The sequence below is a fragment of the Pezoporus occidentalis genome, unplaced genomic scaffold, assembly GCF_034315485.1.
Source record: "Pezoporus occidentalis ecotype Australia unplaced genomic scaffold, CSIRO_AGI_Poc_V1 ctg142, whole genome shotgun sequence".
In the NCBI taxonomy this organism is placed as follows: domain Eukaryota; kingdom Metazoa; phylum Chordata; class Aves; order Psittaciformes; family Psittacidae; genus Pezoporus; species Pezoporus occidentalis.
In genome coordinates, this window is record NW_026913230.1 from 527,631 (window position 1) to 551,194 (window position 23,564).

At 60.4% G+C, this 23,564-nt stretch overlaps 1 protein-coding gene across 1 annotated transcript; it reads left to right on the plus strand.

Moving 5' to 3' along the window:
• Positions 1 to 1,745: 1,745 nt before the first annotated feature.
• On the plus strand, positions 1,746 to 23,334 carry SYNPO (synaptopodin). The gene is made up of 4 exons (XM_062609916.1): positions 1,746 to 1,829; positions 8,679 to 9,402; positions 18,223 to 20,063; positions 21,180 to 23,334. The coding sequence occupies exons 2-4, from the start codon at positions 9,090 to 9,092 to the stop codon at positions 21,948 to 21,950; spliced, it is 2,925 nt and encodes a 974-aa protein (XP_062465900.1). The 5' UTR covers positions 1,746 to 1,829; positions 8,679 to 9,089; the 3' UTR covers positions 21,951 to 23,334.
• The last annotated feature ends 230 nt before the right edge of the window (positions 23,335 to 23,564 follow it).

Consider the following 23,564-nt stretch of genomic DNA (forward strand, 5'->3'; position numbering starts at 1 on the left):
GCGGGCACCATCCCGTTCGCCATCGCCCCAGGGATGCTGATGCGCACTGCCTGCATCCTGGGGCGATGCGGCCTCATGTCTGGCACAAGGATGGATCCAGGCTGTGCAAAGCCTGCCTCACCTTAAAAGCGAGCCAGTCTCAAACTGGATTGATGTTAATGTGGGTCTGGGTGAGACCTGCAAGCCCTCCCTTTCCCTACCCCAATAAAGCATCCCTTGTTCCGTCCCTGCTGCTGGGAGCTGCTCCGCAAGCCAGCCTTGGGCTCATGGAGCTGTAATGTTTAACTTAACCAAAACCTGCAGTAAATTTTCCTCGCAGCCCCCAATTTGCTGCCCTCCTCCCCCCACGGTGCTGCAGCTTTATGGGCTCTGAAGAGCTGTAAAGGCCTTTTACTGGATGTGCTTTTTATTTCAAATTAGAGTGGGACTGGATAAACACAGGGCAAAGTACGGAGTTAGTGGGCACCAGGCATGGTGCAGGGATGGGGGCTCAGGGACAGGCCCTGCAGCATGGACAACATGTCCCTTCGCCCTGGACAAGCTGGGTTGGTGCCTTTCCCATCTTGGTCAGCCAAAAACACAAGGCCTGGGGAAGGGGAACACCTTTTGAGAGCTCCCATGGATGCCATGGCAGGGGGTGGGCTCCACTGAAAGGCCCCAGTGCTCGGGGTCCCCCCCAGTCTGGCAAAACCAAAGCACATCGGTAGTCCCCTCTGTCTCAAACCTTGCTTGAAAGTTTGCCACCAGCTGATGTCCTCTCCTGCCCAGCAGGTCAGAGTCAACACCTCTTCTATGGGAATAAGGGAGGGATGCAATGCCAGGGACCCAGATTTCCCTGTCCCATGCTGAGGTGGCTGGTGGGCTCTGCAGGGAGCAGTGCCAGCTGCTCTCTGTGCTACAGACCTGGAGGTGTCCCTTCCCTGCTTGTAAAAGTGGTGTCACCCTGTTTGCAGGCACCATGGTCTGTCCCCAGGCTCCATGAAGGGAGACAGTGGGGAAATGGGTGAACAGCACAAGGATACCCAACACGGATGTTTTCCAGCCCTCCCCTGACAGCATCTTGCCTGATTTCTGCTCCCAGGGGATGCTCTTGTGTAATTAGGGTGTAAGTAGGGAGGAACACACCACTAGCCCTCCTCAGCCCCTCTCTGTCACTGTTGCTCCATGGGACCATGGGGCTCTACTGTGCTCCCAGGATAGGAGGGCTGTTGAGGTCTCATATCCCCAGGGATGGCAGGACCCGTTCCCCCCACTTCACCACAGGAACATGCAGCATGTCCCAAAACCTCGAGTCTGGGGATTGGATTCTCTATTGAATGGCTTCTGGTGAAGCCAAGCAGTTTCCAGGCTGTGATTAAGGGATTCTGCCCCCCCCCCCCCCTTTCCTCCATAGGGAGGGGTGTTGGGGCAGAGGGGCCGCTTGCTGCTGCCTGCATCCCCTGGGGATATCCACCGTGCCCCATAGCTGAGCGTGGGGCTGTGCTCCCAGCCGCTGCGCGCGCTCGAAGAGCATTGGTGGTTAATGCCTTCAGCATGTATGAAATATCCCATATGCTGGGAAACAAAAGGGGCTCTGTGCTATTAAAGTTCCATTTCCCCACTCCCCTCCTCCCGCCCCTCTCCCCGCTGCTCACCCTGCCCTGAGCAGCGCGGCTGCACCAGGAGCAGGCAGCGAGACCCCCAGCTCTCGGCTGGGACCTTGGGGTCCGGGCATGGAGGGGGGAGCAGAGGCTTGATTTCCCCCCCCTCCTCCGCCACCCAGGTCATCTGGAGCACATGGAGAGCAGCGAGCGGTGCTTCCCCATGGGAGAAAAGGGAAGTGGAAAGAGGTGAGCGTGGCGAGCACGAGCATCCCGGAGTTGTGTTGGGATCCATGGCTGCCCCAGTGGGATGCTGGATGGGAATGGGGGGCAGAGTGATGTTGTCCGGCATGAGCTCTGGGAACCAGGGTGGAGGAGCCTCACAGCAGAGCAGAGGGTGGAGGTGGGCTTCCATAGGACCCCCGCCTTGTTTTACACACAACGGGGGCTGTCTTGGCTGCACAGGACGTGGTGCCGCTGTGCCAGCATCCAGCCTGCTCTTGATGGGGTGGGATGGGGATTGAGCGGGGGGAAGCAGCCCTTTTCCCCAGGACCCCCTGGAGCTGCTGGGGGGAGGATGAGCTGCTACAGGGGACAAGAAGAGGGACATCAGTGCCGGGATGGGGGTTGGTGGCTCAGAGAGGCAACCCTGTGCCCTGGGGGCACCCAGGCACCCCATCGCTATCCCCTCACCTTTCCTCATGCCAGGACCCCTGGGGATCCATGGGGTTTGGTTTCCAGGTCCCGCGGGGCTCCCGAAGGGGTTAAGAGAGGAGAGGAAGAGCAGAGAAAGAAAGCAGAGGGTTGGGAGAGCGCGGCTCGGTCAGGGGCTGTTTGCACTGGCTTGGATGTGTCCTCAGCGTGTTTATTCCTACTGCACAAGCACTTCAGCCAGAAGGAGAGCCAGGCTGCTGAGCACACTGCACACACACACACACACTGCTGCCGCTCGTCGTGCACAGCTCTATCCCAAAGTGCTTCCCACTCTTCCCCTTCTACCTCCTGCCCATCACATGGGGAGCCCTATGGGTAGTGAGCCTTGGGGACCCCCTGAGCCCAGCTCTGTACTAACCAGGCTCTCAGCCGGATGGGAGCAAACCTCATGTCCCAAGGCTACCAGCCTGCTGTGCTGCTGGGGCCAAGGCCTGGGAATGGGCATGTGCTGGGGTTTGGCTGCTTTCCTGGGCTGGAAAGAAAACACCCCCCTCTCTGGGATGCTCTTTGTTTCCCATGGACCAACCCAAGCGCTGCCCATGGGGCTCGGAGGGGACAGACCCTGTGCTTGGGTGCACTCAGTCCCCATCTGTGCTGCTGAAATGTCCTTCATCCTGGTGGTCCCCAGGCTGTGTGCATCCATCTCTTTTCTCAGGTCCCATCCTCTCTGGGACTAGAGCTGGAGACAAGGGACTATGCAGGGCTGCGGGCGCAGGATCCAGAGGGAGCTGCTCCCCCTCTCTCAGCAGCACTGTCCTGTTCTGCATTTTCCTCCTCCAGCCTTCAGGGATGCACGGTGGGGAGGGTCACAGGGCTGCTGGAGCTCAACAAACCTTATCCAAGCCGTCAGCTCTGACAGTGACTTTGCATCCACACATGGGCAGGTCGTGTGCCGTGATCCCAGGGTCATGGCCCCTTGTTTGTCTGCTTGGAGGGAGCTGAGGGCTGTGAAATCAGGATCACACTGAGCTATCCCATGGGATGGCCCGGGAAGCTCCTCAGCAGTCCCTGGACCTCAGGGGACTGGGATGCTCCCATTGTCAATCATCCTAGCTTGGGCTGCCCCAAGGAGCAGGCATTGCTCAGACTGGCTTGTCGAGCCCCTGTGGGGCTTTCTGCCTAGTTAATGTTAATGGGCCTTGCTTTATGTCTGCTGAGGCTGAGCTCCCTGGGGCAGGCTGAGACCTAAATCCACTGCAGGAAAAGCCCAATCCCTGCTGCAGGAGGCAGTCCTGCCCTCCCCACCCAGGCAGGTTTTGGCACAGCCAACAACAGGCACCCCAAGAGCAGGGGCTGACCCCATTCCCACGGTGCTCTCCCCCAGCAGTGGGATTTTGTAGAATTAGGGAGCGTTCATCATCAGCCCCAGCAGATGTTCAATGGGATCGCGTGGGAAGGGTGTGAAGGTGCCAGATCCCTCTGGCATCTGCTGCTGCAGCTCTGCAGGGAGACCTGGGTGTGAGACCCACCGTGCTGATGGCTGCACGATGGATAACGGAGCAGGGATGTGCAGGAGCAGCCAGTGCCCATCTCACTGAGCCGGCTCACTCCAGCATGTCAGGCACGGGGTGAGCTGTACCACGGTGTGAGCCTTCCTGCCCTGCCTCCTCCGGGATGGGAGCCTCAGCTCTGCGTGTCCCAGGGGCTGGAAGGAGCCCCCGGTTCATCACTCAGCTCTGAGCTGGTTTATAACGGTGAGGATGGGCTTCTCCATCCCGGTGCCACCAGCTCAGCGGCTGGTCTTTAAGGCTGTTTTCTCCCTCAAACCTGGTTTTTTGTTTCATTTGAGCTCTGAAGAGGCCAGGCTGCAGTTTCACCCCTGGCTTCCTGCAGCAGATCTGCAGCCAGGGCTCCAGACCACCACCCTGTTTGCAGGGGTCCCTGGGGATGGTCACCCACCTCGGTGGCACCTTGGGGTTGGGGTCCCGCAGCAGGACCAAAAACTGCACCAGGAAGGGCTCAAGGCAGCTGTGACAGCAGGGATGGGGCTGTCCTCATCCCGGGAATGCAGCAGCTGAAGCTGAAGTCAGGGTCCAAGATAAGCAAAGGCCAGGACAGGCTGGGACCTGCCCTCTTCGGGAGGATGGGAAGAAGTAATTGCCTTCTGAATCCAGCCAGAAGGGTTGAGCAGGGTCAGTGTCGCTTGAGTGGAGTGCACAGGCTGATGTTCAATGGATGTAAATCCCTGTGCACCATCCAGGTTTGCTGGATTTTCCCCCAGCCTGGGGTTATGAAGTGGGCCGAGCAGTGGCCCAGGGCCTGCGTGAGGGATCTTGCAGTGGTGCAAAGGGATGCAGAGCAATGCAAAGAGATGCTGAGCAGCAGCTCCTGCCACCCCATCCTTGCTTCCAGCGTGGGCTGAAGGAGGGAGGGAGGACATGGTCCAGCTGTCCGGATGCCACTGTCCTCCTCTTCCCTTGCTCTGTTCACTGCTCAATCACAGCAACATCTCTGGTGCCCCGCAGCCCCCGTGCTATCCAGGGAATTTCCCCTACTACTTCTCCCACCAGCCATGGGCACGGCATGGGGGCACATCTCGGTATGGACAGGGGATGGGGGCACAGCTACTGCATGTGGGGCTGGCAGCCCATGTCCCCGCAGGCAGGCGGGGGTTGCCTGGGGACAGGCACTCAGGAATGTTGTTTTTTCCATCCCGGTTTCCGTCAAGGTAGTAAATCAGTGCTCCAAAAGGCTTTTGTTTCCCTCAGCACGCTGCTGGCTGCTGTGCCTGCCAGCCCCTGCCTCGCCTGCCGGAGCCAGGATGCGGCCATCCTTGCCCACACTCCTAGGGCTTGCTCCGGGGTCAGGGTCCATCCTGGTTCAGTGAGGCTGGGGACCTGTGATGCCAAGGGAAGCAATCACATCACATCCCAGCTTCCTTGTGCCCCTTCCATGGGCACTGGATCCATGTGGAGAGCCCTCAGCCATCCCACACCACACAGCCGCATCCATCCCATTGCCATCCCTTCCACGCTGGAAGCAGTCCCTCTCTCCCATGGAAGATTCTGGGGTGGCACCAAGCTGGACCCAGCCCTGCAGGGCTTTGGGGTTCAGCTGTGGGGTCCACAGGCTTCACTGTGCCTCCTCCATCACACAGCTCAGCAGCAGGTCCTGGCCAGGTACCCAGGGAGCTTTTTGGGGGGGATATTGGATTGCAGAAGACGGGAGGGTGATTGGGCAGAGGATGGCCCAGGCATAGCTCTAAATGCCACTGGGTGACAGCTACACAGCACAGACCTCTCCTGTATCAGCTCAAGAGGCAACTCTTCCTTAAAGAAACACGGGGTCCCCAGGTATGTGCAGTTGCCCTTTGGAGATGACGCTGACCCAGGCTCCTTGCCCCACCATGGAGGGTGGAAGGTGCCCATCTCCCCTGAGGGTACGTTCAGCTGCTGGCACCGGGAAGGTGTAAAGATCCCCTGCTGTACATACATCGCTGCTGGGCTATTTTGGAAAGGGACAGAGCCGATCTTGTGACCGGAGCTGGGGACTGCAAATCTGGTCAGCAGGGTCCTGCCTGAGTGACAGTGACCCGCTGCCTGCCCTGGGGGAAACCCGAGAGCCCCCGCTGTGCCAGGACAGCTTTCCCACCCCTTCCCACCCCCATCCCGCCTGGGTCGATGGTGGTGCAAACCGAGGATGTGGCTCGGGATGACACGGGGTGCAAACCTGACCCCCTATTCTATGGTATCCCTATGGCTGTCCTGGAGCTGCACCCCATTATCCCGCATTGGTGCCACCTCCTGCTCTGTGGGGTCCCTCGTGCGGGTGCTGGGAGCAGATGGAGATGGAGACTTCCAGCAGACCCCGTCTCCCCCGGGCTCGGCAGCCTGGATGCCAGCAACGCCTGCCAAAAATATTTGTGTGGGACGTGGAAAGTCAACTTTGGTTTCCCCCCTTTCCATAGCAGGGGGGGTGGCAGGGTGTGAGGGAGGCAGGCAGGGGGCTGTGCATCACCCACCGGCGAGTGGGAAGGGAAAGGAACTGAGCGAAAGGTCTTCCCGCTGCCGGATTTCAGCACCCTGTGAATTGAAGGGGATTTTCATCATCATCATCATCATTATTAAAAACAATAATATTGTTATTATTATTATTATTCCTTCCCTTGGCACCATTTTGTAGCTTCTTGTAGGGACTCGCTGCTGCTGGGGAGGATGAGGTGCTTGCTGGGGGGTAGCTGCTTGTTGGAGCTGTGAGCCTGCACTAATGCCCAATGCCAGCCTCCTTTGCTGTTTAGTTTGGTGCTGCGCTCCTGAAATGGTCCCGAAAACAACCCTCACGCCCCTTTACAGCCTCGTTTGTGGGTGGTTATCGCAGCTGGGGTTTGGGGGTATGGCTGGAGATACTGCTCCTCTTCACTAGTGCAATGGTGCACCCAGGGCATGTGTACCCCATCCTACCCAGCTGGTTGTAGAGCAGACAGGATCAGCCCTGCAGCTTCTGCGAGAGATGCCTGTTACTTATAAATACTCCCTTTTTGTACTGCTTGTGGAGCACAAGAGCCATGTCCTGGGGGGAAGGCGGCACTCATTCCCCCACTCATTGCCCTACTCATTCTCTGCTGCAGTGCCGGGCTCAGACTGGCCCTAGGGAGGCAGCAGACGCGTGATTCCATATTCCGGTAGCGTGGGAGGCCCCATCCCTGCAGTGTGTCCTCAGGGAACACCGCTGCTCCCGTTTCACCAAGGAGGGGTTTGCCCAGGGAGTGCCGGGATCCTGGGCGTCCTCCCCTGGGCTATGCCCATCTGCAGGAAGTGCTTCCGAAATGGATGGGGTGGCTGTGGAAGGTGGTTTTTGGGGTGGTACAGGCTTGCCCAGCAAGCTGACAATGCAGTTCTGATGCAGGATGGATGGGAATCGTGCTGCCTGAGAAACCTTGTCCCTAAGGATGGGGCAAGGAGGTGGGAGTGGGGAAGCAGCAGAGCCGCTCCAAGAGCATCTCTGCTGACCCAGGCTGGGCTGGGGCGATTTGCAGCCGCTTTCTCTTTGTCCTCATTTGAGATAAGCCAGCTCCCTCCAGCTTCCACAACTTGCCCTGTTTCTAAGGAAAGATGTGGGTGGCTTCCCGCGACTATTGGGGAATTACATAAAGAGCAGGGTGAGATTACTCTTTCAGAGAGGAGCACTGAAATGTTCCCCCCAGGATCTCCCTGCAAATCCGTGCTGAGTAACTGCGACAGAGGCAGGATTTCTGAAAGGGCAGAAGATTTCCTTTGGGAATCCTCCAAAAAATGCAGCCTTGTGTTTGGAAAGCGCCTGAGTGCCTGTTCAGCAGCAAAGCTGCTTTCAAACTGCCTTTGCTTCCAACATAACCTTGCTAAGGGTGGGAAAGTTTTGTAGCAGGTTGCATTCCTGCCTCAGCTCAACCTGTGGCATGGACCTGGGGCATTTTCTTGTTCATAGACTCACAGAACGGTTTGGGTTGGAAAGGACCTTGAGATCATCCAGTTTCAACCCCCTGCTGTGAGCAGGAACACCTCATACCAGACCGTATAGCCCAAGACTCCATCCAACCTGGCCTAGAACACTGTCAGGGATGGGGCATTTACCACTGTTCCAGTGCCTCATCACTCTCCCAGTAAAGAACTTCTTCACTATATCCAACCTGAACTTCCCCTGTTCAAGTTTAAACCCATTTCCCTTTTGTCCTGTCACTGCAGTCCCTGATGAAGAGGACTATAGCAATATTGCACCCAGAAACCTTGCAATAACTCAGGGAGGAGCTTGCGTTGAGCAGAAACCTCTTCTCCTCTATCTGCTGTGTTGGGAATCCCAGCGTGGTCCATGTCCTCTGGGGGTCTCCCATCATCAGCGATGCCCAGCGGATGCTCCCCTGGATCTCAGCCCTGCATCGATCAGGGCTGGTGACGCTGTGGAGCACTCACAGCACAGGAATTTCCCCGTGTGCTGTAACCCGTATCCTGTCCCCGGAGCGACGACATCCCTGTGTCCCAGCTGGTACCTCGCCTCTCGGCTGTGTCGGTGCATGCCGTCATTCAGCAGGATTTACGCTGGGCACAAGGGAAGCGAGTCTGTCTGCACGTGTCCCGGCGCCGCCTGAGTCACTCTGGTTAGGGACAGATTTGTTAGCAGGATGCTGGGAGCTGCTGCCCCCCAGCTGGGGTGTCTGCACAAACTGCACAAGCAAAGGGAGCTGGGCACAGGGGTCCAGCCCTGGGTGCTGTCTCCAGGATGAGGATGGATGGATGAGGGTGCTGGGGTGGGGGGCATTGGCAAATGAGCTTTTAAGGAGTGTTTGCATCTCAGGGGATTCTTCCTCATGGATCCCAGGCTGGGGATGTCGGAAGCCACCAGACTGGCTGTGTCCAGAAGAAATCAGTGCATGCACAAGCATCCTCAATGCTCCCTCTTCCTATTGCACAGGTCCTTGGACACTGCACCTCTGCCTGCCTGGAAAAGAGAAATTCCCGCAAAATCCTCCTTGCTGCTGGCTTTCCTCTGGGCAGATCCCTGCATCTGGATCTCCAAAAGCTGCCTGCTCCCGTGCCATCGTGCCTGGTCCTCCTGCCTGCAAGAGGAGTAAAGCCCCAAGCACGTGTCCATCTTCCCTCTGGGGTGCTGCCCATGGTCTGAAGGATGCTGCCGGGGAGGAGCCACCCCGCTGGCCATGCAGAGCAGGTTTGAAAGTGCCAGTGCAAGAAAGCAGCAACGACACTGAAGGCGAAGATCCTGCAGCCCTGCCTGCACTCCCAGCCCGGCCAGGTTGCACATGACCCCTGTGTCTGTGGCACAGCAGAGAGGGACACCCAGGGGGACGCCGGCTGCTGGCAGGAGATGGGGAGCAGAGGGGTGCAGAGATGCTGTCAGCTCCGGGATGCTCCTGCCTCCAAGCCGGTTGAGCACGAGGAATTGATGGGACCACAGGGAGGGAAGCCCGAGGGGCTCAATGGGGACACGATGGGTCCCATGTTGGATGGCAGCAGCCTGAGCTTGGTGGCTGAACCTGCAGCCCCCCCAAAATGCCCCAGCTCTGCCCCAGGGGTGCCCACTGCAGCAACCAGCCCCACAACCAACCCCAGCCAGGAGTGGAAAGTGGTGAAGATCCAACGGGTCCTCATCCAGCCCGCCAGTGAGCCGAGGAAAGTGGGTAAGAGAAACCCCCTTTGGCCATGCCCCCCATCCCAAAGAGCACTGCATGCTCCCGGCACAGTGCTGGGAACACCCAGCTCTTCCCAAGGCAGGACCTCTGCTGGGTTCGAGGTCCCAGGCTCCCGGCTGAGCCCTGGGACTGTTTTAGCTTGAGATGATCTCTGTGGCCTTAAAAATAAGAGGAATCTGTGGCTTTTCTCGGGAGGGGGGTGGGAAGGCAGCAGGAGGGTTCTTGCAGTCTCCAAGAACTCAACTGAACCCGGAGTGGGGCACAGATGGGGTGGGATTCCCAGCCCTCACCCTGGCCATGGGGCTTGGGAGGACCCTGCCAAAAGAGGGTGATCAGAGCCAGCTCCTGGGGTGCTGCATGGGACAGGGACTCCTCTCCCTGTTCCGCTGGGGTGGGAATGACCAAGCATTCATTACATGGCTTGGAGCCATCTCTCTTTCAGCCCCTGGGTTAAAAACTAAGCACTTTATTTCGGGCTGGCTGTTCCCTACAATGCTCTCTGCCATTGCAGCCCTGTTTCACAGACACTCCTCTCCACCCGTGACTGTCGCTTCAGCCGCAGTGACACAAATACAGGCACATACCCGGTGTTGCTGTGGCTGCTCCCGTGCCTGGACCATCCCCCTCCGTGGCAGACCCATCCTCTTACAGGCATCAGACCCATTTTCACACCCTGCTTCCACCCTTCTGTCTATTTTCCTCCTGCCCAGCTGTTATCTCTGCAGCCATGTGGCGCCGGGGCCGGTGTGTCACTGTCCCCATGGGATGCTGTATTGGATGCGTCTACTCTGCTCGCAGCCTGCTTTTCTCCAAGCAACCCCCATCACAGGGAGGGATGGGGATGCTGGATATGAACCTGTTGTCCAAAATCCATCCCCTGCCTTTCTGGGGTGTCAGACACCCTCAAAACCCAACAGCTCCCTGCATGGGAGAAGGGCTGTGAAGCGCAGCCAAGCTTTTTGGCTCGCTGCTGCCCCAGCAGCTCCCTTTGCCGTCTGAGTGTTGTGTTTCAGGGCTCAGCACACAAACCAGATGGACCCAAATAGTCTTCCCATTCCTCACTGTGCGCTGGGATGGCAGGTCTGCGGTGGGGAAAGGTCAGGCCTGACCGTGTCCAGGCTCAGCGTTTTCCTACCCCTCGCCTCCATCCAGTGCTTTTGCTGCCAGCCTGGAATTTTAAAGTAACTCCACAGGTTTGTTGGAAAGAGTTTGTCCCGTTTCCTCCCCCTCCGAAGTGAGATCACCACCAGCCGCTGCCTGCGGCACCCGTCACACTTTCCAGAGCCTCCGGGCAGGATGTCACTGAGGGTCCTGAGTGCTGGGAGCAGGGATGGGATCTCCCCAAAACCCTTCAGGGTTGCAAAGGAGAGGTTTGGTTCAGAGCAGGGATGGCAGCAGAGGAGGGAGGGAAGGGCAGGTCCCCATGCGACATTGGCTCATGGCATCAGCATCGGGGCTGCCTCTGCAGCAGGGTGCTTGCAGGAGCACCCATGGGCTGTGCTAGGGATTTGCTTCTCTTCTCCATACATGGCTGAGGAACAAGAAACCCCACTCCATGTCAGAGAAAGAGGCGCATCCATCTGCACCCAGAATCATGCAGGGGTGGCCCTGAGAGCTGGGAGCCAAGCAGGTGCACCCCGAGCAGTGCAGACCCACCCAGGCGGGTCCCATGTGCCCCTTTGGTCCCCATCCAGCAGCCCAAGGCCAGGCTGGCTGCTCCCAAATATCCGGCACAGCGGCCCGGGCTGGTTGGCACCTCTCGGGGCAGGCCGGGGAGCGCAGGAGCCCCGGGTAGAGGCAGGGACGGGAAGATGCAGGAGGCAGGACTGGTTTCTCTGTCTGGTGTGCAAATACACGGCAGGGTTTGCTCCCCGGGGGATGCCGGGCCAGCGTCAGTCTCCCTCAAAAACCAGAAAAGCACAAAAAAGCAAAGAGGGGCAGGAAGAAAGGAAATCAGGCAAAAAATGAATCCAAGAGCTTATCCTGTGGTGTGGATAGGCAGGGAAGGGGGTGAGGCTGGTCCCACCCGCAGCAGCACCCGGGAGCTCTGCAGGGCAGTGAAGCAGGGGTTGATGCTGGCTCCACACCCGCGGCTCTGGTCCCCTTGTCGCAGGGAGCAGAGCACCCCTGGTAGAGGGCTCTTGGTCCCAAGGTGTCCCCAAGGTGGTGACACCAGTGCTGGGGTTTTGCCCTACTCCAAATGCCCCAAACCCTTTATGCACTGGGGAAACTGGCCCTGCTACCCTGCCAGTGCCTGAAACGTGGGGTGCTGCAGGTCCCCAGCAGTGTCAGGAGGAGGGAATAGGGTGAGGACTGGGAAAGGGGAATGCACAGGGCTGGGGAAAGGGAATGTCACAGGATGGGATGAGGGGAATCCACAAGGCTGGGAAAGGGGGTTTCCCCGGGTGGGATAAGAGGGGTGCACCAGCATCGGATGGAGGGAATGTACAGGGCCGGGAAAGGGGTGCCCCAGGATGGGATAAGGCGGGAGCCCCGATGGGGTCAGGGGCTGCCCGGGCTGGGTAAGGGGACGCTGCGGCTGCTCTCACCCGGCAGCCGGCTCAGGGCAGACCCACCCGGGACGGGCAGCGGCGGAGCAGGGCCGCGGGGAGCAGCCGGTGCCGCCGGGGAAGGGGGGACCCGTCCCGTCCGGGCGGGCGGGCGGGGCGGGCAGGGGCAGGACCAGCGGGACCGGCCACCCCCGGCCCCTGCCCCCGCCCGCAGTCCCCCGTCCTCCCCCCCCCCCGGGCCCGCTCCGAGGGCGGAGCTGCCGCAACTTTCCTGCCCGCCGCCTCCTCCCCGGTGCAGTCGGGCTGCGAGGGGCGGCGGCGGCACCGGCACCGCGGGTAGGGCCGGGGCTGGGGGGGCAGCGGCTGCTCCCGGCAGGGGCTGCGGGGCTGGGGCGGGGGCAGGTACCGAGGGGGGCGAGGGGTGCCCGTATGGAAGCGGGGAGCAGGTGGGAGCGCAGGGGGGGTGCTGGGACCTGGGGATGTCCGGGGGTGCCGGCGGCTGGCAGTGCATGGGGGTGCATTGGAGGGGGGTGCACGGAGGGTGCATGGGGGTCCCGGAGTGCACGTCCAGACCCCGCCTTGGGTGCTGATGGTGGGCGAAGGGCAGGCGAGTGGAGCCGCGGGGAGAGGAGGGCAGAGCGGGGTCCTTCCCTATAGATGAGCCTGGCGGGGGTCGGTTCCCTTTGCCCACACCCGGGGATCCGGCGTGGGGGGCACAGCGGGGGGATGTGAAGGGACGTAGGGGTCTCCCCCGGGGCTCAGCAGGGTCGCAGCTCCCAGCTCTGCAGAGCGTCTTCCCATTGCACTGTCCCCTGTCCCCCGTGACGGGGACGTGATCTCCCTTGGCTGTGCTACCCTGTGCTGGAGACACGAGGTCTGTCCCTCCGCCTTGGCACAGCCAGCGGGATGGATCCCTTACGGGTTGTGCAAGGGACAGGCGAAGGCCCCGTTTCATCCCGCTCCCTCCCCGCTCCGTCCAGCCGATCCGGATGACCTTCTCTCGCCAGGCCACTGCCACTGGCTTGTGGCACCAGCCCGATGGGGCTGTCACCCTGCAGCCTGGGATGTATCACAGAGAGTCCGAGCACTGATGGGGTAGAACTCACTTGCCAGGAGGGATGGGGTCCTGTGGTACCCTGCCACGGGCTGTGCTGGCTGTGCTGCGCTCAGGACGGAGGGATGGCAGGGCAGCCCGGAGGAGATCTGACCAGCTCCAGCCTCCTTCTGCAAAGCTGAAAGCTTAATTTAGGCTGGCTGGGGGAAGGTGCTGCCTCTGCTTTTGCAATAGCAACAGTCTCTTCTTCCCCAGCACAGATATAGCAGGGCTGGGGCTGCTCCTTGGGCTTGGCATGCCCACGGGGGCAATGGGGCTGGGGCAGGGGCAGCCAGCCCCCATTAACTCCCCCCAGTCCCTGGACGGGAGTAGGAGATGAGAGCCTCAGGACTACTTTCAACAGGATTTGGGTGCTGAGCAAAGCAGGGGCACTGCTGTGAGCCAGCAGGAGCGTGGGGAGGCAAAGAGCTCCAAATCCAACAAAGCCCTCGCGAGCAGAGCGCAGGGAAAACTTGCAACCACATCGGATTTTCTCGCTGTGCCAGATTTTGTCACTGGCAAAGGCGCCCATGAAGAGAGGCCCCAGCACGGTGCATCCTGCCAGGCAGGAGGGGTTGCTCCCACCACAGCACCCACTGCTTCAGATGGAGACTTCCAGGCCAGCACAGATAGAAACTTCATGAAGGTTTTATATCTGGAGTGCAGGAGGGTTGGAAGCTGGGAATGAAGCTGAAAATGGACATGGTTTTATCCATATGTTTGAATCAGATCTGTTCCTAGCTGGCTCGGCTGCCTGCCTGTGCTACCCTCCTTGTTTTCCTAGCAGCAGATTATTCGGGATAACTCTGGGAGCTGGAGGGAAGTGCAGATTTAAATGTGTGTGAATTAGTGCGCCTTGCAAAAGCCCTGCACAGCTGTAGCTGGGGCAAAAGGCCAGTTGGCTTCTCTACCAAAAAACCTGCTTCCATTTCCTCGGTGTCCAAAGCCCTCAGTGTTTGGGTGAAAACACTGGCTTCCCCCTCTCCAGCACTGCTGGATGTAGATGTGTGCGTGAGTTCATGGCAGGGGGATGACACGAGGCCTGTGTCCCTCTGGAGGTGGGGTTTGTCTTTGTTTAATTCTTGGGTTTGCCAGTGGGATTTTGCCAGCAAAATGCACCATTTGGGATCATCCACAGCATCCCAAGAAATGCTGGGAAAGCGGGAGAATCACCTGCTGGTTATGGAAGGCGGCTGCTGCACTGTGTGAAGGTGGATCTGGAGGTTCTGCTCCACGTTCTGCATGGCAGTGGGCAGCCCTGGGGCTGGCGGGTTGTCCAGTGGGACATCCTGAGCGTCACCCTGCGAGCTGGCCAAGGTGGGCTGCAGCGTTGGGATGGATGCAGCCATGAGCATCCAAACCAGGAGCAGGGTAGGTATAGAGCCCAACCTGAAGGTTCTGGAGTCCAAGATTTCACAGCCTGTTGCATCCCACCGGCCCCACCAGGACTCTGGTACCTCTTGGCTTCTCCATACAAGGACTCAGCACCATGGCCTGTGCTCACAGCCACCCACTGCAAGGTGACAGCTTCCAAATCACTGCTTTTCTTCTTGTGACATCCAGGCCACATCAAGACCAGCAATGTACACTGAATCTGCCAGCTCAGAGAGCCCTGGGGCATCTCCTTTCCCTGCATCTTGGAGCCAGATCCTCACCCCATTCCAGCTGTTGGAGTCCATGGCAGGGCAGAGGACAGGCCACAGGCAGGGCCTAATACATTGCTCACCATCCTTTGGGGTCAGATGGTGTCTCCAGCCTTTGCTGGCTGGACTTCAGACACTTTGCAGTGGCGCTGTGCAGGGAAACCCATCCTTTGCATGGAAAGCTGAGCTGGAAGGGATTTTTTCCCCCTCATCTGGCCAGGAGGGGAGAGCAACAAAAAAATCCTTTTCATCACCTTCGTCATCCTCGCTCTGGAGGGGAAAGCACAGAACGTGCTGCGAGAAGGATGACTGACAGCTCGGTAAGAAGCTGTTAAGCCCTGTACTTGGGGGATGTTGCTGGAAGTCACCTTTGGAGCAACAGGAAACCTATGGAGCAAGTGCCTGTATAAATATATAGATAGGGATCTAAAGGCCCCTCTGGCTGGAGCTGGAGTGCTCAGGGGCTGTTGGCTCAGCTCACATGTGCTGGGAGCCCAGGGGCCTTGTGGGAAACATGGAGCATCTCCTTCCCTGGAATCCCCAGGCGCAGAGGACTCCCAGTGCAGGGATGCAGCAGTGGAGAGGGCTGGTGGGATTGGATTCATTGTTCTTGGAAGAAGCTAGGACATTTGGAGAGGGGAGACGTTTCCTTCCCAAAGGGTGGCGTGGTGGTGAGCTGGTGTGAGGCATGGGAAGGAAGGAAGGAAGAGTGGAAGAGCTCAACAAGAGCCAGTCACCCTTTGGATTTTGGACTGGACTAGCGTTAATGGGCGGAAGCCAGTTTCCAGTGCCTTGTGAGCCCCTTGGCTACACATAGCTCTGCTTTCACCTCCTCCCTGTGCTCCTCGGGCTGCCTTCAGCCCCGCGACGCTCCTCCTCCTTCTCAGCATCTCCGTGTTCTTAGTGTGTTCAGCTCCTTCCTGCCTGGGACTGGGGAAAGCACCCATCCAGAGCCTGTCTGGGAGTCCCTCCATGGCTTGGGATGCTGGAGAAGGATGAAGGGTCGTTCCCTGTGGCCAGGATGGGTGCTGCCCAGGGACGGGGTCCCTCAGGCTATGGTGGGAGATGGCTAAAGGCTTTCACACCAGGTTGAATAACTTAATCCCATGGCTCAGCCTGGAGCAGAGAGGGGAGGGAGGAGGTCCCTGTCCTTTGCCTGTGGATGGTATGTCACCCCTGGTCAATAGATGATGAGCATCATTTGCAGTGGTACCTGCAGCGCCGGTTGCAGGGCTGCAGGGTCTGTCCATCTGTCTGTGGAGCTGAGCAGGCAGGGCGGTGTGCAGGGTGTGCTCTGTAATTTCCTGGCCTGCCGGAGGAGTCGGTGCTCTCCATCCGTGCGATAAAAGTTGGGTGTGAAGAGCAATTCTTATCCCCATTTAGTATCCTGAGGGATTCAGTTCCAGCAGGCTCAGGTGGAGCATCCCGGGAATGGTGGGTACCAGGAGGGCAGGGGCAGAGGAGCTGCTGGAATTGCATAGAGGATAGGGGACTGTGAGATGATGCTGGGAATGGATGTCAGGCAGGGAATTTCAGGTGGGGGGTTCCCACTGTGCAGCACACCCTGGCCCAGAGGGTTGGGGGAACAGGGATGGGGGTACCTGGGAGCAAATTCTGTGGGACAAATCCTGGCGCTGGTCCCGGCTATACAGGACTGTATCCGGTGGCCTGTCCAGGCAGGAACGGGCTGGCCAAGAGCTGAATCATCCCTCCAGCATGGAGGAGATCCCCCAGGGCCCCTCGGTTGCTGTGAAAAGGCAGTAGCAAGAACGAGAGGCTGCGAAATGGCTCCGCTGAGATCTCGCCTTCTTTGGCGGCCCGGGCCTCCGAGGAAGCGGGATGCTGGGCTCGGAGCACGCAGGCTGCAGACAGCTGGAGCCTGTGGCTGGTTTCTCAACGGCTCCTTGGCCCTGGTTCTGCTCCGCTTCGGAGATAAAGGCGGCGAGGGCGACCCCATGGAGCAGGAGCCGCGGCGCTGGCCGCCCTCCAGCCAGCGCGCCCGGAGGAAATCGCGGCCCCGCTCTGTGCCGCCGCCAAAGCAAATAGGAACGGGGCGTTAAACAATGCCGGGCGCTAAAGGGGATGCTGCTGCTGCGGGACGGCTCCTCGGCTCTCATTGCCTCTCCTTGCCTCTCCAGGGGAGAGTTTCCATTGGCATCGCTGCCTCTCCTCCTCCATGCCCAGCCAAACCCCTCCTATTCGGCAGCCTGAATGCTTCATCCACCCTCATCCTCCTCCTCTCCAGTGAGGCAGGGCCATCCTACATGCCTTAGCGATGCTGGGATCAGGGCAGGGACTTGCTGGGTGCAGAAGGAGGTGGGAGGGATGAAGGGTGAGGAAGAGGAGATGCCCAGCTTGCACAGCCCTCCTGCTTTACCGTGGGCTCGCTGGAAGGATTTGGCTTAGTCATCCATCCCTTCCCTCGCTGGTAGGCTGAGCCACTGCTGAAAATATCCTGGAAGGCTCCCAAGCGGCACAGAAGGCAAGAAAATGAGAAACACATGAAGGAAGGGAATAAAGGAAGAGTTGGGAAGGGAAGGGAAGGGCCCTCACCACCCACTTCCCTGCCGGGACCGGAGCAGGGACACCCCATCACAGCTATCCCAGCAGCGCCTTTGAGGAGGGGGCTGCACCCTTGCTGGGCACTGGGGTGATGCTGATGCTCCCAAGCAGTGGGCTCGGCAGGGCAGGGAATGCTGCCCTTCCCACGGGCGAGATCGTAGGAAATTGCTCACCCTGAGAAAATGTGTTCCCGGCAGCTCCACATCCTTTTGGCCTTTGGGAAGGGCTGGTGCCATGACCTTTTGGCCAACACACGAGAAGCACAGCGCTACTCCTGCTGCTCGCTGCGCGGCTTTCACCGGGCTTGTAACGCTTCGCTTTTAGCACTTACATAGGCTCTCAAGCCATGAAGTTGGCTCCTTGCATGTGTCCGGCGGGTCAGGATCTGCACAGCCTCTGTCAGCTGCTGCCATCTCGTGTTGCTCCTTAAATCCGTCCCCAGATGGGGCTGGCCACCAGCCTTGCCATGAGGTGATGGTGGGATGGCATCTCCCCGCTGGTGCTGGGTTTGCTTTCCTGCCCGCTCCGGGCTGAGAGTGCCGGGATTAGGGGCGAGGGGCTGGTGAGGGGAACACGCACTGCCCCCTTCCCTGCCTGTTGCCTCTTCGAGCCGGGGGCCAAAACCGTGTGAGCTGCAACATGAGACATGCTGGAGCCCTGGGAGAAATTCCTTTCCCATGGGGTCACTGCGGTGGGTGCACAGAGCCCAGCTGAAATACAGGGTGGGAAGGGAGGAAAGGTCCTGAGTGCCCCTGAGCTTTGCTGTCTGTTCCCCCAGTGTGCAGAGCTGCAGCTCAGCATCTCAGTGAGGGCTGCAGTGGGTTCCCATCACCCCTGGATTGTGATATTCCTGTGTACCCCAGCCTCGGAGCATCGCCCTGTTGTCAGGGATGGGGTTGGTCTGCTGGGGGATACCTGGAGGAAGGGCTGCTGGTCCTGGCTGGGGAGGGCTGAGATCCGCATTCCCTCAGCCCCCTAACCCTTTATCCCCTCTGCCCAGGTCTGTCCCGCAGCGCCAGCCTCTCCGAGAAGGAGCTGAAGGAGGCGAAGGCTCGGAGCCGGCGGATCGCGGCGCAGCTCACCACGGCGCCCGGCCCCAGCTCCAAGGGCGTCCTGCTCTTCAACCGCCGCAAGCAGCGCGTCGACGGGCTCTCTGGGGCCGGGCATGCCGCGGGGCAGCCGCTGAGCCCCCCGCCCCGGCCGGCAGCCATGGAGGAGGGCGAGGGGCAGGGGGTGAAGCTGGAGCCGGGCACCCCCTCAGGCGGGCTGCAGGCAAATGCGTCCCCATGCAGGGACCCGCCGGCTGAAGCCCAGCAGGTCCCCCTTAGCCTCTACCTGAAGGAGAACATGGCATCGGCTGCCACGAACGGCGTGCAGGAGCGGGCGGCCAGCGGGATGGAGAGCGGGGCAGGGGCGCTCGGGGATGCGGCAGCCCCTGCGGGGCCGATCACGGCGGCTCTTGGCCTGCCGCGAAGCCCCGAGGAGGGGAAGGATGGCGAAGTGCCCAGTGAGGTGCCCAGCGCACCAGCAGGGACAGCCACAGGGACAGCATCCCCTGCCGGCCAGCAGCACAACGGGGCTCAGGGCCGGCAGTACTATGAGGTCCATCTCACCCTGGCCAAGCCCAATCCGGTGAAGAACCGAACAGCCAGACCCTTCGGCACCCAGGCATCCCCCACCAGCAGCCAGCCCGCAGAGGGACCCCCCGCAACCGAGGTGCCCCCACCACCCACCTATGCAGAGACCCTGAGCAGCCCCCCGCCGCTCACCCGTGTCCACTCACCCCCTGCCTACTCAGCCCTGTATCCCCCGCAGGAGCAGAAGATGCTGCCAGGTCCCCCCATGGGCTGTGGGGAGAGCGGGCCGAACCCCCTGCCTAAAACAGGGATCCTGGAGCAGTCGGCTGCCCGGAGAACCGGCAAGAAGCCCATGTTCACCTTTGTTGAGAAGCCGAAGCTGGGTCCCAACCCCTTTCTGCTGGACCTGGTTCAAAGTGCGGACAGCAGGAAGAAGCAGAAGGAGCCGGGGGAGCCCGGTGCTGAGGATGAGCCCTTTGCCCTCGGGGCTGAAGCTGCCAACTTTGTCCCCAACAGCACGGCCCGGGGCGGGCAGCAGCTGCTGCCGGCGGATGATGCTCCAGCGTGGTCCTCCTGCCTCAAGTCTCCCACCATCAAGCCCAAGCCGAAGCCGCAGCCCAGCCACAACCTCACTGAAGCGAGAGGGAAGGGAGCCGAGCTCTTTGCCCGCCGGCAGTCCAGGATGGAGAAGTTCATCATCAACGCTCCCTCGCAGCCCGAGCTGCTGCGGTCCCCATCACCCACCATGTCCCTGCCTCCCTCCTGGAAGTACGATGCCAGCGCTTGCCTGTCACCCATGATCTCCAGACACCCCCCCAAGAGTCCCTCCAGATCCTCCAAACCCCCCCCAACATCTCTGTACAGCGGCAACCTGATGGAGAATGAGGTCTCCCAGAAGGAGCTGGAGATCTCCAAGCACCAGCCCTACCAGCTCCAGTCTTCACTCTTCATCCTCTCTCCATCCAAGTCACCAACAAGGTCCATGCTCCAGGAGATGCCTCCACCCAGACCCTCTCTTCCAGATGCCTATCCCTACTCACAGCAAGCCTCCTGCCCAACCTCTCCGTTGCCTCCTTCCCCTGTTTGGCATCCCTCTGCCATGCCCAGTTCTGGCCAAACCACCTCCAGCCCCTTCCCTGGTCCCGGAGCCCCGGCCGATGTGCTGCTGGCCTCCCCATGCCGCTTGCTGCCGCCCCGGGCAAAGGCAGGATTTCAGGCACCCCGGCCCTCCTACTCCACCAGGAATGCCGGCATCGAGCCACAGGTGTGGAAACCTTCTTTGTATTACAAGTAATGGTGGCGGAGAGGAAAATACGGGAGTTTTGGGCTTCCCTCCTAACGGCGCACGGGGGTGCCAAAAGCTGAACCAACCACTAAAAGGAGGGAAAAAAGACGTAGAAGTAGCTGGGAGGCTGCAGTGCTGGGACAGTGGTGAGACAGGCGCTGCCGAGCTCCCGGTGTAATGGGAGCAGAGGGGTCCTGGGAAGGTGGCAGAGGTCGGGGTGTAAAGCCCACAGGATTCCAAAGAGCCATCGGGAGCCTGCCCATCCCATGGGGCCACCGGTACTTTCTCTCTTCTCTTGCCTGGAAACTGTTCGAAGCATCGCAACTCTGGCTGCGTCCATCCTTCTCTCGCCTCCTGCCTTTCCAGCTCTCGCAGCCTGGCTCTGCCCGCTCACCCGCAGCCTTTCTCTCCTGCCGGCTCCTATCGCCTCCTACCAAAGCAAACCCGGAGGGCACACACCGCCTTTCCGCCTCACTGTGCCTGCTCCTGTCTCTGTTGCTGCTCCTTCGGGATCTATCCTCGTTTGCTTCCACGCTGCGGAGGAAGAGCCACATCCCCGGGGGAACAGCGGAGCCCCATGGTGCTGGGACCGGGATGCTGTGGGGTTCCTGTGCAGCCGGGAGCCAGGGATGTGCCGGGCAGAGGCAGGGTGCTGGGTGATGCTCAGCCCCTGGTCCAGCCGTGCCTCTGCCCATCCCTCGCTCCCACTGCGCTCCCTGCGGTACTGAGCTGCCTTTCGACTGTGCTTTCATTTCTCCTGTGTTTTCCGTTGTTTCCCCCTCTTTCTGAATACACTCTGCGCTGTCAGACCTGGCTCTTCTCTTTCCTGCCGGCTGGGGAGCAGCGACTGGGTGATGGTCCTGGAGGAGGCTTTAGGATGCTCCAGGTAGTGAGAGGTCCTGGTTCATACTTTGGTCAAGGATCATTGATTGCAGGCTCAGCCTGCTCCTGGTATGATGAGGGGTACAGAGGCATTTTTGGGGAGCCCTCATAGGGGCTGCAATGCATGAAGCCTGTCCTGCACCAATCCTGCCCTTGTCTCTCTTCTCTTTCCCCTTCATCCCCCGAGCATTAACCCGCTCTCTGTCCCTCCAGGAAAGGCGAACATCCCTGCCCGCATCACCCACATGGACCCCGCGGCTGGCGCGGCGCACGGGCAGCCTGGACGGCTGGGCCAGCCCTGCCTCGGTGCCCGAGCTGGACGAGGGACCCCCCATGTCCCCTCCGTGGAGCGAGCGGTCGCTGTCGCCGCTGCGGCAGGACGCCGACCCGCGGGCCAGCCGGCAGATGCAGGCGCGGCTCGCCAGGAACATCATCAACGCCGCCCGGAGGAAGAGCTCCTCTCCCAAAGCCGTGGGGCCGGAGGGCTCCCGGCCCTTCACCCCCATCCCCGCCGGCCCCCCCAGCCTGCCCCAGTCCCCGCGGCCGGCACGGATGGAGGGGTGCCGAGCCCCGGCTCTGCAGCCTGCCGGCAGCGTGATGGGGAGCCCCTCAACCACCCGCAAAAGCCCCCTGCGGTCACCCCGGGCGGAGAGCCCCCAGTTCTGTGTGTCCCCCGGGATGCCCCGAGCCCCATGGGCAGAGGGTCGCCGGCTCCTGCTGCCACCCAGCACGGCCCCGTGCGCCGTCCCTGGGCTGTCCCCCAGCCCCAAGAGCCCGCTGCCATCCCCCGTGGTGGGCGCACGGGCCGTGGCCAAGCGCTGCACGTCCCGGTCCCCGACGGACTCGGACGTCTCCCTTGACTCCGAGGACTCGGGGACCAAGAGCCCCGGCATCCACAGCTTCAACCTCTGCCCGCGGGGCTGGACCGGCAGCATAAGGATGAAGGCGGGGGGGCTGCCCTCGGGGGCCCCCTGCACCTCCTAAACCAGCCAGCCCCGGGCCAGGCCGCCCTCTCCCCAGCCCCACCAGCACCGGGACTGGCCCCACCGAGCACACATCAACCCTCGGGGCTCAGGTCCCCAAATCCCGGTGTCCCCTCTCCCCTGTGGGGCTGCCGAGGCCCCTCGTCGTGCCAGTGGGGTCGGGTGTCTCCTGCCTCCCGTCAGCCCATGGCCACGCTCTATTTTTACACCCTAACCTTTCGGGGCAGGACTGCGTGGTCAGCAGCAGAGAGGGAGCAGGGGGAGCACAGCCCTTGCCTGCTGCAGCCTATGCCCCATAGCCAGGATGGGGATGGGTTCTTTGGTCCACTGTCCCTATGCAAAGGTGTCACTAAGGGTGTCACAACAGCTTTGCTTTCCTGGGGTGGCTGTGCCCTCTCTCCCAGCTTCTCCCGGCCTCCAGATCTGTCTGGTTTCAATTGAAACCAGATTTGGGGAAGAAAAAGTTAGGGTTTTATTCCAGCCTCCCCACCTAGTTCTTTATTTCTTTTGGTTTTGCTTTTAACCTTTCTTCAAAGAAATTCCCCCAAATCCTTCCCTGGTGACCAAAAAGAGAGCCAAAGATATTTATTGTCACATCAAGGTGCCCTGAGACCCTGCCCAGGCAAAGAGGCTCAGCCCCATCCTGTACCCAGTCGCTGAGTCACTGTCCCTATCCCCAGTCTCAGTCAATCCCTGTCCCCATCCCTGTGGGATGCAGGGACACACTGGGATCTGTGGGCACTGTGGCAGCAGGGGTTGTGGGACGGGATGTGGGTCTATGGGGGCTGAAGGAAGCGGTACAGGTTGCAGAGGGCTTGGAGGAGGTGCGGGTGCAAGAGGTGATGATGAGAGTGTCTTGGGGACATGGTGTCCCCATGAGCACCCCTGCAAGGGGCTGGGGGCAGGCAGAGGCCCCTGAGGGCAGCAGTGCCAGAGGGAGGTTTTGGATGGGTGATGGAGACAGAAGGGTGTCAGGGTGAACACATGTGGCAGAGCCTGGGCAGAGCATTGGTGCCCAAAGAGGGCAATGGGTGCCCAAAGCACTTGTCCCCAGCCAAGGGTGAGCAGGAGCTGGTTGGGGTATCAGGAGATGCTACAGCAGAGACCAGCGGTACCCACACAGAGCATATGGCCTTGGTGCTCATGAGCCAGGCACCAAGAAAGGATGCATTTGTGCTGCTGGGGCTCTGGCACGTTCCCTGTTCAGGGAGTCCTTGTCACCCCTTCCCTTCCTCCAGGACATGTTATCAGAGACAGCCCATCCCTGCTCCCATCCCTGCAGCTTGTCCTGCTCAGGACACAGCTCCCATTGCTTCACCAGCCACAACCCGCCTTCGCCACACATGTGTATATCCAACTTGGAAATAAACTGCCGTTATCCCACCGGCCTGACTCTCATCTCTTCCGAGGTGGCCTGCGCACATGTGGCACATGGTCACCTCCTGCTGCTGCTGCTGCATGGACACCGTCCCAGTCCCCAAGGGCCACCCCTGCTCCATGCAGGGTGACAGATCCCTGTCCCCAGGGGCCACCCCTGCTCCATGCAGGGTGACAGATCCCAATCCCAAGGGTCAGCCCCGCTCCGCCCCCTTTCTCAGCCAGAAATAGCTGCTGT

Coding starts and splice junctions, on each gene's coding strand:
- SYNPO (XM_062609916.1), top strand. CDS start 9,090: ATGGGGAGCAGAGGGGTGCAGAGATGCTGTCAGCTCCGGGATGCTCCT. Junction 9,403..18,222: donor CAGTGAGCCGAGGAAAGTGG/GTAAGAGAAACC, acceptor CCCTCTGCCCAG/GTCTGTCCCGCAGCGCCAGC. Junction 20,064..21,179: donor ATGCCGGCATCGAGCCACAG/GTGTGGAAACCT, acceptor CTGTCCCTCCAG/GAAAGGCGAACATCCCTGCC.